The sequence below is a fragment of the Nothobranchius furzeri genome, chromosome 10, assembly GCF_043380555.1.
Source record: "Nothobranchius furzeri strain GRZ-AD chromosome 10, NfurGRZ-RIMD1, whole genome shotgun sequence".
NCBI lineage: Eukaryota > Metazoa > Chordata > Actinopteri > Cyprinodontiformes > Nothobranchiidae > Nothobranchius > Nothobranchius furzeri.
In genome coordinates, this window is record NC_091750.1 from 32,559,975 (window position 1) to 32,576,052 (window position 16,078).

General features: G+C 42.4%; 2 protein-coding genes across 6 annotated transcripts; one reads left to right on the forward strand and one right to left on the reverse strand.

The window, feature by feature from the left end:
* The first annotated feature begins 168 nt into the window (after positions 1–168).
* LOC107386295 (uncharacterized) lies at positions 169–11,291 on the forward strand. Of its 5 annotated transcripts, none has more exons than XM_054730224.2 (3): positions 169–3,670; positions 3,883–4,094; positions 10,919–11,291. In XM_054730224.2, coding segments are annotated over exons 1-3 (336 nt in total). In that variant the 5' UTR covers positions 169–3,547; the 3' UTR covers positions 10,920–11,291. The 5 variants fall into 5 exon arrangements, with proteins under 5 accessions (XP_054586199.2, XP_070411641.1, XP_070411639.1 ...); XM_070555540.1 differs by lacking the exon at positions 10,919–11,291 and having other exon boundaries at positions 169–3,439; positions 3,537–3,670; positions 3,883–10,478; XM_070555538.1 differs by lacking the exon at positions 10,919–11,291 and having other exon boundaries at positions 169–1,741; positions 1,815–3,670; positions 3,883–10,478.
* Positions 11,292–14,235: 2,944 nt separating this feature from the next.
* Positions 14,236–16,010, reverse strand: LOC139072179 (UDP-glucuronosyltransferase 2A1-like). The gene is made up of 2 exons (XM_070555542.1): positions 14,500–16,010; positions 14,236–14,428 (listed from the first exon to the last, which is right to left on the reverse strand). Exons 1-2 carry the CDS (start codon positions 14,782–14,784, stop codon positions 14,402–14,404), a joined length of 312 nt encoding a protein of 103 aa, XP_070411643.1. The 5' UTR covers positions 14,785–16,010; the 3' UTR covers positions 14,236–14,401.
* Between the last annotated feature and the right edge of the window lie 68 nt (positions 16,011–16,078).

Genomic DNA, 16,078 nt, shown 5'->3' on the forward strand with positions numbered 1-16,078 from the left:
TATATAAAAGATCTTCTTAACGCTAACATACTTTTTCTTTTATTATATTTATTTAGCTATAAACATAAATATTAACTGTATTTATGTAACAGTGTCAAACACTATGTTTTTGTGACATGAAAGTGCTAAGCCCAGCTAGCTGTAGTGCTCCAGTTTCCTTTTTTTTTTTTTTTTTTTTTTTTTTTGCAGTTTTTATAAATTTATTTTCATACATTTTGCATATGTAACCGGGTCACCTTAGTTCCCGGAAGTTATTCTGGTTATACCTGTCATGCCGCTGACACAGGGGAGGCCAGGTGTGTAATCAGAGGGCTGCTATAACTAGGGCAGCTGGGGTCTAGCAGCAAAAGCTGAATGCTTTGCTTTGGGCGCGGACGTGGGTGCGGCTAAGTGGTGAGTGACCTGGCTTTGCTTCAGTTTAGTTAACGGTTATATTTTTAATCGGTTCCTCTTTACGAAGTGTGAGCAGGACTGAGGGGTGAACAGCCGGAATTTTCATTGGCAAGCGGTCGGCCGATGAGGTACTGGTTTATAACATTCACAGCATTTTTATGTTTCGTTAGAATAGGACTAACAATGCGTGTTTTGTTCACAGACCTTAGCCTGCTACTGTTTTTCCAGTTCTTTTATTAAATCTTTTCTAGTTCTTTTATTAAACCGTTTACCGGTTTTATCTTGTTACTAATAGTTTTCTCCAGAGGGGGAAGGAAGCAAACTTGTTTGTGAGTCGGGTGGTTAGCGTTAAGCACAGCGCTGTCTCTGGGAGGCTAGTTTCTTTTAGAGTATCCGCTGTAGGGGTTTGTCGGGGGTTTGACTCACTTCTGGGTGACGTGTGTATGAGCTTTAGTTAAAGGGAGCACTGCGTGTTTTTCTTTATATTATTGTCTCTTGTCTCGGGTCCCTACAGCGGCTTTGTGCTTTTAAATAATAGTTGGATGGCGTTGTGTGTAGTCCCAGGGCCAGCATAGTCGTCGCTCCTCCCTCCCGTGCTTTAGAGTTTTAAGCCTATTTTTATCCCGATCTGGGTTGTCTTTAATAAATCTCCTGTGCTGTATCTTCTGAATAAAATTGTTAAACTTGTGAATAAGCCTCTGCTGTTTTCATCAAGGGTTATTATTTCCTACGGTTTTAGGATCTAAGCATCCAACCCTCCAGGTCACACATATAATTAAATAAAATATAAAAAGACAAATAAAGTAAAATAACAGTTCCCGAGTTTTGCAAATGCTGGAAGCCCTGATATAAATGCAGCATTTACATTATATAAACAACATTTGTAAAGTTTATCAACGTTCATACATTTTTATGTTTTTTCTCTCTTGATGTCTTTGGCTGCTGCAATACCTTCTCCGGACCAGCGGGTGGCGCTGTTGCGCACACGTACAGCGGAACTGTCTGTAAACAAAATAAAAGCATGTATTCATGTTAACCATGATGTTAACCATGATGTTAACGCCATCATGTTAGTCTTAAAAATCAATAATAGCGATGATGAGATGGATGAAGAACTTAGCGAGTGGAACCACTCCTTCGTGGATTCAGCAGCTCTTTTCCAACTCCTCAGTCGCTTCTTCTGGTAAAATTGTCAGTTTTTGCTGCTTCAGCTTGATTTGAAGATAACTTGGGATCAGCTGTTAAAGCATCATCAGCTCCTTCACAGTCATTTTGCATTTTGACCTGGATGGCTGCTACCCTCAGGTGGAAATGATAAGAAATCCAGCTCTGAAATGCATGCCTTTAGGTAAACTTAAAATATTATTATGGAATATTAAAGTTGCTGAGTTTCTGTGAAGATTAAACACATCCATCTTCAGGTGTTCAGCAGAAATGCATCATAGTCACCTGTAACTACGTGGCCAGGGGTTGGGGTGTTACCAAGCTGATGTCTGAAGTGTCGCGAGCTGGTGCTGGTTAACGGAGAAGACCTGACACACTACAGAGAAATGTCCTATAAAGTGAAAGGTAGCAGTTCTTACATATTTTGAGAATTTTATATCCTCCAACACATCAGATTGATTTTTGTGGGGAAAAAGGTGCTGTTTAAACCTTAAACTATCATATACAGCCAAAAAATGAATAAATAAATAAAAATTAAAAGAGTGCCTTTTGCCATCAAAACTGGCCGATAGGCTCCATCCCCCCTTTAGCGTTTATTCAGGTCTTCTCTCTTTCGTTGTCAAGCACGAACTGAATCATGAACTGAAAACTTACCAAAAGCCTTTCTCTTCTCAAAGCAAAACATGTGCGTCAGCAAATGTGTTTTGGAGTTTACTGTGAGGGCAGATGTGTGTGTGTGTGTGTGAGTGTTTGATTGTGTGAAGGTCACCACTAAAACATCCTCAGAACATTATTTAATTAAGCATTGATTCCTTAGTTATTATGATTACCCAAAGCATAATAATCATTCATTTGATTAAAACACATTTATAATGAGCAAAGTGATAATACTGATCATTTAACAACTTAAAATAAAGGAAAGGAAGTTATGTTATGACTACTTTTCCATGAGAACACATCTTCTGGCGCTGCAGGTGGCAGATGTTATGGTTTCCAGCAGACTCTTGCAGACTTCATGTCTGCAAAGGTCTCAATCTGTGGGTGAAAGTTCTCAGCGACCCAGCACTTGACCCAGCCGAGTCAAATGACCTTTTGCACAGAAAACCCATATTTCCTCACATTACAAGTATAAACAAAGTGAAGGTGTGAACCCGAACAAAGCCATCATTTAGAACATTTAGGGAGGGAACACCTGGATGAAAAGGTGAGTTTTTAGATGATTTTTAAAGACCTCTACAGTGTTGGAGAGATGGAGATTTGAAGGTAGACTGTTCCAAAGTCTGGGTGCAATAGTCTGAGAGGCTCTGTCCCCTTTGGTTTTCAGTCTGGTTCGAGGAACAGCCAGGAGGTTTTCAGATGTGGATCTAAGGTTCCGAGAGGTGGTGTGTGGGGATAAAAGCTCAGATAGGTAGCTTGGAGCCTGCTTGTTCTATAGGTCAGGACTAAAACTTTAAACTGTATTCTATATTGTTCTAGCTTGTTTGTGTGTATTTGTTAGCGGCTCTGCCTTCTCTGTCTGCTAGGCAACAGCATTTGTTGCATTTTTCAAACGGGAAGTGGGAGCGGAGTAATACTCTAGTAGGGGGTGACTTGCTCTTTAAGTAGAATTTTGTAGGATTATTACACTGACATTAATTTTATGCAATAAAAGTAGGTTTAACTAAGGAAAATATCTCCAATAATAAAGATTACATACCAGAAACTATCAATATATTGATCTGGATCTGTCTTTAGGTGCTGTTTGATCAGTAAATGGTGTTTATCAGTTGCATTAATGTCCTCATTGTTCAGTCTCTCAGTGATGAAGATTCCTTCAAAAAATGTCTTCAACTAAAGAAGTTGTGGAAAAGATTCAGCAGCTCTTGAGTAGTCTGGTAGAAAGGTCAGGACCAGTTTCAGCACCTCATCAATGGATCCATGGTTCTGATCTTTGAATGAAGACTTGCCGCTTCTACTTTGTCTTATTTTATAAAAACCAGGATGCAGAAAGATGTCCGTCAGCCTCAAACCTTTAGGCTTACAATCCGAAGATTCACGACAACCAACAAGTGGTTCAGTGGGGAGAGCCGCCAGTGCCCGATCCCCAACAGCATCGGACAAAAGCTCAGCTCTGGTGTGGCCACTTTGATCTAAAAGTATCAGAGTACTGGAGTCAGTTTGAATCTTTTATTTAGTGAAACAAGTTTGTTTGAAACACATTTCCAGATTAATCTCAGTGTTTATTTCGAGGCAGTGAGAGCATCTTCTCCTGAACTTTAGATGAGTTTTATTTTGTCCTGCTTTCTGAAACCACCTAAAAATAAAAGTTCTATTTTCTCTCCACAGAAAACAGAAGAAGCTGTGGTCCAGCTGGTTTTGATGGCAATGAAACTTTTTCAGAATATGGTGGACAGCAGCGCTGATTTTCACCTCACACTCCTAGACGTCTGCTTCAGCAACCTGCAGACGAGAGGGGCGGGAGGGGCGCCATCACATCGTTCTTCACGCAGAACACATCCCCCAGAAAACCCCAACACTTACCATCACAAAACCAGGTGGTGCGTTTAAGATCAACAGATTCTGTCATTTAAACGAGCTCTTCATTTCTCCTCTTTATATCATTAAAGGTGTTTTGTACCTTTTATATATTTTTAAAGGGTTTTTCTGAAAATGTAAGACAATTACCATATTTTTACTTTTTTATTATTAAATAAATACCGTATTTTCCGGACAATAAGTCACCCTTTTTTCATAGTCTGGCTGGTCCTGCGACTTATATACCAAATTATGTAGGCTATACTGCGCTGCAGCGGGCCGGCTCTGGACCAGGAATGAGCTCCCCTGCCCCGCCATACTCTGCTGGAGACCGTGACGTGCTGCTGCGCCGTGATTGTTTATTCTGTTATTGTTACTGGTACTTGTCTTGCAATGTGAAACGCTTGGTCTCAGATTTTGTAAGGAAAATAATAAAATTTCCCCCCAAAATGCGACTTATAGTCCAGCACGACTTACATATGTTTTTTTCTTCTTCATTATACATTTTATGGCTGGTGCGACTTATACTCCGGAAAATACGGTATTTAAACAAATAGTGAAAACAGTATGACTCAGAGCTTTTGCACATCTAAACTAAAATATGAACTTTTTCTTGATTTTAAGAGGAAAAAGCAAATCATATTTTCAAAGTTGAAAACCAGAATTTTAACATATTTGTTTTTAGTATTTTTTGCAAGAAATTTGTATGTAATTATTTGTAGATGTTGTTAATCAGTACTTTTTCTTTTTAAAATGAAAGCATTAGATGTTGCAGTTATTATTATTCATCTCTCGTTTGGACAGAATATTTGGGTATTAAAAGCTGTCATTTATCTTGGCGAGTAAATACGTTGCTCTCTTTAGCTGCTTTACTTGTGCCAACTCATGGACTCGACACACGGGAGGCGACATCGCCTCTCCTCCATTCATTTTCAATGAGACATGCGTGACAAAGCGATTATCGCAGGTCTCCCTCCTACTAAGCGAAACGCGAAAAACATGCTTGTGAAATTTTGCACTCGCGCACGTGTCATGCACAGGTGACCCAGCGACGCGATCCCAGAAAGTTGAAATATTTTCAACTTTTCATCGCTGTCGCTCGGACGAGGACCAATCAACGGAGGTTTCATTCACTAACCAATGAGCGGACAGGATGCTCCGTACATCTCCGAGCAAACATGGACTCCGTTTCTCCTTCTGTGACTGTGTTCATCTTAATGTGAGGTCCAAACCGTGTGATAAATTGAAGCATGTCCTGGTAGACAGAGAGTAGCCCTCTCCTGGTTTGTAATATGGAATGAACCCATTCTCTGTTTTTTTTATATATAATAAAATCAGAAGTAAGATTTCACATAACTCTAGCAGCACCTTGTGAAACATCATATCTACCACCTATTTTTAGCTATGAACAGCTTAAATAACCTTAATTCCCTCCAACCTGACACAGCCAATCAAAACAACGGAAGATTCGATTTTGCCATGGAACAGAATGTGTCAACGGCTTTGCCGCTGCCGCGGGTCCAGTGGCGGCTCCAGAAATGTTTTTCTGCAGGTGCTATGAAGGAGCTAGTGTTTTTATTGAGGGTGCTATGAAGGAAGTGGTCATGCATACCTATTGTTCTCTAAAACACCTTCAACACTAGCAGATACACATGCGTGCACAAAACCTCTACAACACCTGAAACAATCATTAATATACATCATAAACATATGAACAATCGCTGACTTTTCCATGAAATCATAAACGCATACAGCCACACAGAAAACCATCTATAGTGTTGCAAGGTTAGCTAACATTAGCGTTTCCAGCGGCAGAACCCTGGACTGCTGCGGCGGTTGAGGGTTGGCTCTCTTCATCCAGATCCGTAGGTGTTTGTGGGTCTGAGATAACTTCCAAAGATTCATTCGTTTCTGACTGAACCCGTGGAAATGTGGGCAACAAAAACCGATCCATTTTACCACTAGCTCTACCTTTCACTCGTTCACAGGTGGAAAATGAGGTCAAAGGTTAACATCAATTACCTGTTTTGGTTTAAGTTTTTACTGATTATTTTTGCTTTGTATGTTAAATATTATCACATCCAAATTAAAATTAAATTGTAAAAAAAAAAATCTAATATTTACTTGGGGGTGCAACAACTAATCCAGGGGTAGCTACAGTGCCGGTGCTCCGCACAGGCACACCACGCACAGTGCGTAGGGCTCACGCCAGGGGAGGGGCACCAAACGCAAGCTTATGAAAAAATAATATATATGATAAAGACAGATTTCAATTAGAAGATGTGCAAAGCAAGTTAACAGCATGCGTACAGAGAGAAAACAATACAAAAAGGAAAGGAGATGGACAGTGTCGCAATGCCCAACCCCCCCCAGCAGTACACCTGCGGAGAATGCAGCGGGCACAGTCATGGCTCAGAAGGTGGTGGTCCCTTTGATGCTCTGTCCATTCTGGGTCCCCCGGATACTGATGGTCAGCCTCCCCTGAGAACTACGCCTCGGGTTTCACAGGTAAGTACCAATAACACACACATTTTCTGGAGTGGTAAGACCTGTCCAATCGACCAATTGGGTTGGAGCTCATCACATATTTAAACAGGCACCTACTGGGTCCCTCAGGGTGGGGGTCGGGGTGGGATGGGAGAGGGGCGGAGGGGACCAACACTCCTAGACAGGGTTGTTGAGGGTCTACCCTCATGAGGAAATTGCTACGCAGCATTTTATCCAAAAACTGTGTAATCTGCGCTTTGAAAAAGCAGATAATAAGTCCCAGCGCCAAGAGAGACTTCATTTCCCATAAGACTTTACGCCCGGAAGCAGTGTGATGACGTCACCAAAGCGAAGCGGAGCACGGGTTCTGCGCATGCGCCGAACCACACGGAGACGCTGAGAGTTATAAAACTCGGCACAAAGCGGAAAACTGGCTTTTTTGTGTCCAGCTTTAGCTGGTGTGAAGAGATATGCTCGCCTTTTGCCTTCGGACGCGTGGGTGCCGGCCGAGCTGTTTGAAATCAACGGAGAACGCCATCTAATCCGTTTGAACGACGAGGGACGTCTTGGCTTCGCTCAGAGAAGTTTTGCTCCTGCAAGTTTTATTTTTTTTCTTTATCTTCCGACTTCTCTTAGTCCGAACAAGCAATAGACTGCTTCAAAGTAACATCGTGTTTTTCTCTTTCGTACCAAAATACGCCATCAGACAATTGAAGTAAGCTCCATTTCTTTATTGTTAATATCTGGGTTTGTTGTCTGTCAGCTGTGGCCAGGCTGACCGACTCCGTTAGATATTTTTCATTTGCCTTTGACTGAGTTGTTTTCCTTGAGCCTTGTGAAGCGGTTGAAGTGTTAAGTTTTACTGTGATTTGAGTTAAGGAAAGCTAAACCTTTTTGTCTGTATCTGAGAAGAAAGATTGCACACCCAGGTTCTCAGTGTGGGGGCAGAAGTCACGCACGCACGCACGCACGCACTCACACACACACACACACACAGCTTACACTCCTGCACATTCCACAGAGCCGATCTGGTGGTCAGCAGAACAAAGAACCCCTTCAATCTCATTAAACCACCTCAGAATGTGTTCACATTATTATTTCATTCAGGGCCGGCTTTGGCGACAGGCGACACAGGCGGCCGCCTGGGGCGCCATCTGATGGATAGGGCGCAAAAAAAAAAAAAGTTTATTACATCATGTTTGTAACATGAAATGCACTAGAGCCCTGCACGGGCCTAAAATCTGAGCCCGTGTCCGGCCCGGCCCGAGGGGGTGGAGCCCCAGCCCGACCCGGCCCGAAAAGGTTTTCAGGATTCTTTGGCCCGGCCCGAGCCCAAGCCCGACTTTTTTTAACCAACTAAATGAAAACAAAGTGCGTCAATCCTGACCAATGTGTTAAAAGATGTGCAGGATCCGAGCGTCGCAGAAGCGCATGCGGGAAGCTTCCTCCCACTGAAGCGAGTGTTTTCCAAACCCTGTCTCTCAGAGAGACTTGTCACTAAGAAAATGTTCCCTGATTATGAAACTTTGGCTGAATAGCGCTTGTTCCTGTCTCCAATGTGCGACACATCCAGGAGCCGTCTGAGGAGAAGCCCAGAATCTCACATCCTCTTCAGCTCATGAGCGCATATGATTACGCACAAGCGTGACCCAACACGGTCTCACAGTAAGACCGGGCTGGAACTGTTCAGGTTTACGCAGACAATCTTCACATAGAATTGACTTACAGATATAAAATTAATTCAGTAAAATATAAAGCATTTTATTTAAATATCCATTCATTATTTTACAAGCACATCGGCAGATGGATGGAAGAGCCGCGGGTTGCCGATCCCTGCTCTAGTTCAAGATATCATTAAAATTCCAAAAGTGCTGAAAAGATTAAAAATTGGGCTTTCCGTGCATATACAATACATTATGGTAGCCACCGGGATTCCCTGTCTTGAGCGCAACGAATCACAACACAGATTCAGAGACGTGCGAGTTTGTCATCCAAAATGCTCCGTTTTATAACTTTTGAATGGTTGATCAGATTCAAATAAATCCAACGGTTCCTAAAAGTACATAAAAGCGGCTTTCCAACGATCTATAGCATGAAGCAATCAGAGTTAGAGAAAATATCGCTACGAGGGGAAATCCTGCTGTACAGCCTGATTGAAATGGAGCGCAGCGCTGCGGTGAAAGCGGATAACCTATAAAATGACATGTTGAGGACGCAAACTCAATACATCTCTTTTATTGTGAGGTAATAATTTCTCCGAGTTTTGCGGTTGCGGGCGGGAATAGACATGCACGCTGCAGGTGCGGGCGGGAGTAGACATGCACGCTGCAGGTGCGGGCGGGAGTAGACATGCACGCTGCAGGTGCGGGCGGGAGTGTAACACACACGTTGCGGTTGCAGGCTGTAATGGTCAGAAATTCAGCGGGAGCGGAGCAGGATGAAGAAAACAGTCCCGCACAGGGCTCTACTGCTGCGTTTAAGTGTTTTAATTTTTTTAATGATTTCGAATAAAAATAAAGGCGCCCGGCCCGGCCCGTGTCCGTGGTAATTACACAGTCGTTGGCCCGAAGCCCGGCCCGAGGGCCGTTGGGCCGGGCCGACCCGAGGGCCTAGGGCTTCAGTGCAGGGCTCTAAAATGCACTCTCTACATGCTCAAAATTCCCCTCTGAAATGACATGAAATTATGACATCAATATTTAAATTCTAATGATCTGGCTGCATGACGAGCTCCCGCTTGGGCCACCGCTCCGATGCATTTGACCGTTAAGGGTGCCGTAGATCACGTGCGTGGTTAGCGCTGTAGGAGGACATCCTGTTGTCGTCACGTTTAAACGTTTGATATTTTATGATGAAAAGAACACCTAAGCCATCGGGATCAGCATTCCCAAAGCGAAGGAAGGAGGAAGAATAAAAACAGGCCCAAAGCAGAGGTATGTAGACTTTATAAATTTGGCAAAGGAACTTTTTGCGTTACAATTTTTGCTAACTGCCTCTCCTGCCACGCACGGCCCATGAACGGACCCTCGCTAGCTGTTTACATACACAATACAGTATCTCATAACTTTAACCAATTAATTTTACTTTTGAATCGTCGTGTCCAGATGCAGTGAGACAATATCTGCAGCCACGACAGGCACCTGTTGACACCACGGGGGCGGGACTGTCTTCTACACCTGTTGAGTCTCACTGTGAAGATGAAGAATGTAAGATTTATTTTTTACCGTTTTTTCGAGTATGATTGCAGCCTTTTTATGAACTTCGATTCAAGTTTTAAGTATGCATACAATATGAATTTAATATTTTCATATCAGAAGAGCGTTAGGTGTGTGTGTAGCAAAATTTCAACTTTGTCCGACACATTGGGCAGGCGGCACCACCGTGGCAGGGACTCCCCCGCTGCCGCCGGCAACGCGTCGGTGTTTCCTTGTTTAATAAATGAAATCCTCAGAGTGCCTCAGATCACCGGTTCTTCTTCCTCATATTCTACAATTTATTTGATGCTGAAGAGCACCTGAGAGTGAGACATACGTTTTTTCAAATATTCCCCATGGATGCTCTCACTTCCACCTGTTTTTGATAATTTTATTCATGTTTTCATAGAACAGATTAAAAAAGATTGTTGGGTATTTTTATAATTGTACCTTTTTGAGGCCTAAAAGATGCCCATTTTGTGTTATTGACACTGCATGAATCTCTGTTTTTGCCAACTGTTGTTGTTCATGAAAGGTTGAGCAAGGATGTTGATTGCAACTGAAACCTTTGTAACTCTGTAACCTGAGAAGGCCCCGCCTTCTCCCCCATCCTTTGCTGTGAATAAAGCCCCTGGGAAACTGAGGAGACTTGGGAGTGACGTGGGGAAGCCTTGGAGGAGGTTCCTCTGCGTTAACTCTCCATATTTTGGGGACTCAGGGTAAAATGTCTTCCTTGTTGTCATGTGTGTTATTTCAGGTTCCAGGGTTATGGAGATTAAATATTACCTAACATTCTGGTCTCCTGATGGAGAATGCGGGTATGCAGAGCTGGTGAGGTGAAGGCTTTGAGGCTGGAACAGAGGGGGGCTGGTTAGCTCCATGGAGGGGTTTCTGCGCCCAGCTCTCGCATGACGATTCACGGACATTACAAATAATCTCTCTCTCTCTCTCTGTGTGTGTCATCCTTTAAGGTAATATGGGATAAATCTAAAATTACCTATCAAAGATCAATAAAATAAAAAGTCCAGTAACATGAAAAATAGTGAAAAGCATCAATGCACATGACTGAGGAATACTGAATGTGAAAGTAGCGCTGTTCTTAATTCATCCATCAGAGGGTTAAGTTGCTCTGTGTGTGTGTGTGTGTGTGTGTGTTTATTTTCTCACAGAGGAAGAACCCAACACCAGCAGACTCAGTGCTCCAGTCCAACAGCCTGAAGAGACACCATCATCAGCTTCAACAGATGTCTGTGAACATGTAGGAGCTGCTGGCCCCGTGGATCCTGCTGACTGGCCACAGCAGTTAACAAAATGGAAAGTAGAACTTTCTTTATGATGACACTGATGTTTGAGTTTTGCTTTTGATTGCACAGTTTAATGCTGCTGTTGATTTTGCATCCCCCAAATGACATTTGCACAACATTTTGAGTTGTCGGTTATTGTAATATTCTCAGGTTACTTATCTTTCAAGCTTACATTTATTCTTCAGGCTGCTGACTTTAAAGAGTTGCTGTGTGAATATTTAAAATAAAAAATTTGTAACTAAGGAATAACTGTGGAGTTGCTTTTTCCAATGTGTGGTGGGCGGGTGGACTTGGGTTTGGGTGAGAGGCGTGCGGGCACGGGGGGGGGGGCAAATGGGCAGTCTCGCCTTGGGCACCAAATTACCTAGAGCTGGCCCTGGGTTAGGCAATTATATAAGCTATTGCTTCTGCCTAAACCTGTTCAGTCATGAGATACCAATGCCACACCATTTACAAATGAAAGCATATGTTAGTGAGAAATGGTATTTGTATCTATTTGTATGACATGTTATTGTACATTATCTTAAGATGACTGACTGAATAAATTGATCATTCATTCATATTTGATGTTATATCATTTATTTTTTTATTATTATTTTTTTGCTGTGGTTTCTAGAACAAACCTAGAAACTGTGTAACATCCAGGAAAGGGCAATGTTGACCTATATATTGACTTACATGGTGACCGGTCACCTACAGACATAACTCCACTATCTAGGTGGAGTTGTTACTCTATCTTCTAACACCCAGAATATTCTGCAGGGCTTGTTGACGGTCCACGAAGATAAGACTGTCAAACTTATCTCAGACTGCTGGATTCCACTCAGAATGAAAAGTGAACTTTAACAACTCATAAGTTAAATAACCATTTATAATCATATGGTTGAATGAACCAGATGTTATATGAAATGTTGGAATAATTTGTGCCAAATTCAATGAAGATGAAATGAGATAAGTTTGACAATCTTGTCTTGTGATTGGTCAGGACGCTGCTGTCGCCTACAAAGCCACCATTGCGGCCTCATAAACATAAAAACAGCCGAGGATATCTAGCGGCAGACACTGAGCAGCTTGAAGAATACCTCCCGAAAAAACTCGAAAGTGTTAACGATTTATTCGCCTGTGACTGGAGGAGTGAAAAGATACGCAGCAAGCATTTTATTTGTGGACGTAAATTACGGGAAATGTAGGTTTAGAGGTGGCGAGCGCACGAAGAGGTGGACGAGGATGAGGGACAAATTTGTCCGTGTTAAAAAGTCTCTTAAAAATAAAACAAAAAACACACACACACAACCTTGGACCGGACACATGACAGGATGCCACAGAGCTAGCCTGGCCTGCCAAACTCTCCTCTGTTTAATTCTGCACAGAGAAAGTGTCTGGGAACTCTCCTATTCAGATAACCACGCCCCCTGAGAATTCTAACCGAGCCAATCAGCGCTGAGTATCATACGTCACACACCACAACGCTGAGTTTGTCATAAACATGGCGACTGAAGTGGAGTTCGCTGCGGCTCTTTCCTCTGCTCTAAATGACTTGAACACGTCTTTAAAACCACAAGTAGAAGCACTAAAAGCCTTTTTTCTAAACAAAGATGTTTGCACCGTCGTCAGACGCCATTTTTACTACAGCTAAAGAACTACAGCGTCGTGGACGTCACACACAGCAACGCTCAGTTTCTCATAAACAACTAAGACAGCGGCGGAGTTCGTTGCGACTCGTTCCTCTGCTCTAAATGACTCAGGTGTCTTTAAAACCACAAGTAGAAGCGCTAAAAGACTTTCTTCTAAAAAAATAAAAGATGTTTGCGCCGTTGCCAGATGCAATTTTTTTACTACAACTAGAAATCTACCTCATTGTGCGGCACAGTCAGGATTTCCGTCTTTTTTCTGATTGGTCATTTTTGAGCTGCCTAGTCCCGCCCCTCAAGTGCCTCTCTGCCTGTGAGTTACCAGACTCTTTCTCTGTGCAGAATTAAACAGAGGACGAGTCTGGCAGGCCAGGCTACCACAGAGCAGCACTGCACCCTCTGTTGTCCTGGAGGGGAATTGCTTTGCGACACTCCCCAGGAGACGAAGTATGAGGGCAAAATGTCTCCCTCCATGCGTGCGTGTCTCCATCACGGTGCTGATGGAGAAGTATAAATTAGGCTTTACGCTGCCTTGTTTGCTCTTCCTCCTTTGGTAAAAAATCCAACTTTGATGTGTCATCTCTGCAAATAAAAGCCTGAATGTGTTGTGCCATGTTGTTGATTTGCTATTGCTAATGGTTAGTTTCTACTTGTCATGATGTGCTCTGCTCTCTCCAGGCTGTAAACTCGATACAACCTTCTGCGGTTGCAAGCCAAGGTGAGCGGTCCAATGAATGCAAATTTTCTCTGTGACGTAAAAGAGACAAGCTTTTTCTGACTCAATCGTTTTCCCTTTCGCTTCCTTTCTGCGGCTGATGCATGCGATGGAAAACATTGAAATGGAAATGGAAATTCAGCAAGTGTATGCAACTGAGAACTGCCAATTGTATTTTTTAAACAAGGATAACACGTTTTTTCCATGAACAAGACCTTAAAACGTGTTTGTTTCAGCATTTCTTATAGGAAAACGATTTTAAGGCATAGATGTTATACAAAATAAAGACAGAAATAAATGAATTCAAAATAAACATTAGGCGCAAGAGTATTTAAAGGACGTAGATATGGGGGGCAGCTATGGGGGCAAGGCTCTACAGCAGAGCCCCCCTGTAGATTCCCCCGTTTCTGACCTTTTGTGGGACTTGAGCGAGGGCAGAGGCGATCATGTTTGCCTTGTCTGTGGTCAGATTCTTGACAATAGATCCCAAAGAAAAGACCACGATGCCGTCATCTCCAGAGCTTTGGACAAACTTTTTGAAATACTGCAGGAACAGATTTTTAATTCTTTAAAGCAGAAAAATTGTATTTTTTTAATCAAAATCTGCTTTTTTATTCAATAAAACAGCTAATAAGATGCCTATTTTGTAGATCTTTTTTATTTCAGATCTTATTCTTTACATTAGGATTTAACCCTCTGGAAGCAGGCGTTGCAGATGTGCAACGCTAAAACCTACCTACCTGGTTACTCCATGTATGTATTTCATGAGCATTTTAACACTCAGAAGAAGGATTTAGTTGTTTGCCCTTTTATCAAAACTTGCTTTGAGCCTGAGAGGGTTAACTATGATTTATTTGGTGTACAATTATGGAAAAAGCACCTTTGGTAATGGTTTAGCAGGTTTGCAGTGAATCCCTCCAACAAATTTGAAGTTGGGAAGTAATGGACGGGGAAAGTCAAAATCCCAGTAGGTTCTCAACAACCAGATGTCAGCATTACCCATCATCTTACAGGCACTGGTGGGTGTTCCTAAGAAAACAAACATGTTCATGATGACTGGATGAAATCCATTAAGTAATTTTCTAGTCAGTAATACTCACCTTCTTCCACATACACTGATCCAGAACTAAGTCCTGCAGGACGTAGAAGAGGAGGTTCCACGTTCTCTCTGAGAAGTTAATCTTGTCTGTGAGTCTGCTGACCGCACCTGGAACGTAGGAAGGTGGAGCAGGTAGCTGACCACACAGTCTCTCCCAGTTGTTTGCTATCGAAAATCTCAAAGAAAAGACTAGAGGGATGCCCAAGATTTCAGCAGTTACATCGCTTCCAGAATAGATGGGATCAGCCAGGAGAACGTCATAGTTTCCCTTCCTCAGCTTCTTCATGATGGGCTCTGATTTCACCACACGTCCAAAAACTGGAGGGAAATCTCAGTGTTGATCTTGAACAATTCCATGTATTTGATGTAAAGCTGAAAGTAGTTCATGTGGTCCATGTCATACATGTTGAATTGAATGAATTCTGCCAATAAATTCTCAAAATCTTCTTTAGAGACGGAGACATCAAAAGGTTGGTAATTAAAGCGGGAGGGTTCGCTGCTGTTCATGAACATGGATGAGCTGGGGACCAGCACAGTCACCTGGTGTCCTCTGTCCACCAGCGTCTCCAGCAGCAGCTTCATGTTAATCCAGTGGCTGACCTCGGTGTACCAAACCAAAATCTTCCCTCCATCTACTCCAGATGTTACAGAAAATAGCAGCAGGATGCAGGCAGACGCGCAGCTCCATGGTGGACGTCTGTCTGTGGGAACTCCAGCTGTGAACTTTATACTGGATGTGCCGTACGGATACTTATTAACTCTGTGAACTCTGACTCGTTTCTCTCTGTACTAAAGTACAAAACATTAAAGCTGTTTAAAAGCTCAAATGTAATCACTGAAATGTTTGAACTCAGAGTGCATATCCTTTTGATTTTCTTTCACTTATTTGTGTTTTTATCCCTGCAGGTTTATGGGAAATAAAATCAAATGAACTAAATGTGTTGAACTTTTTCAGGCTTATTTCTGGATAGCAGTGTTTCTTACTGTTTGAATTCTGCAATGATTCCCAAACATCACGTTTAACTTTAACTCTCTTTTTAGGACTTTCTGCAGTTTTCTTTTTTTTTAAATATAGAAATAAAATATTAGATTTGTTGGTATTTATTTTGGTGAAACAGTAATTTGTGGTTGTGAGATGTCCGTTACATAATAATCAATAAGCTGAGATAAAACTTTATTGTTCATTTATGGTAAATAGTCTGTATTTGGTATAGCGCCTTCTAGAGTCCTGGAACCCCCCAAGGCACTTTACAACACATTCACCCATTCACACCCTGGTGGTGATGAGCTACACTGTAGCCACAGCTGCCCTGGGGCGTCCTGACAGAGGCGAGTCTGCCATACGCAGGCGACGCCGGTCCCTCCCAACAACTTTTAAATGAAACATTGTCCTGCTGCAGCCACAGTCATTAAGAAACATGACTAATAAATCCATAAATAAATCCACTAATATCACTTCTCAGGTGCAGCATGACATTTGACCCCAAATTCCCTCCACACACCGACTTGAAAACCCTTTACAAGTGCAGGTCATTTATAACTAGCCATTTGGACAGCAGGAGCTCCCGAGGAAGAGCGGG

What these genes read in the sequence shown, in the direction of transcription:
- LOC107386295 (XM_070555537.1), top strand. Translation starts at nt 3,548, where the DNA reads ATGTCCGTCAGCCTCAAACCTTTAGGCTTACAATCCGAAGATTCACGA. An exon ending in CGGACAAAAGCTCAGCTCTG is followed by an intron (nt 3,671 to 3,882) that starts GTGTGGCCACTT and finishes TTCTCTCCACAG; the next exon opens with AAAACAGAAGAAGCTGTGGT.
- LOC139072179 (XM_070555542.1), bottom strand. Translation starts at nt 14,784, where the DNA reads ATGAAGAAGCTGAGGAAGGGAAACTATGACGTTCTCCTGGCTGATCCC. An exon ending in ATCAGTGTATGTGGAAGAAG is followed by an intron (nt 14,429 to 14,499) that starts GTGAGTATTACT and finishes TTGTTTTCTTAG; the next exon opens with GAACACCCACCAGTGCCTGT.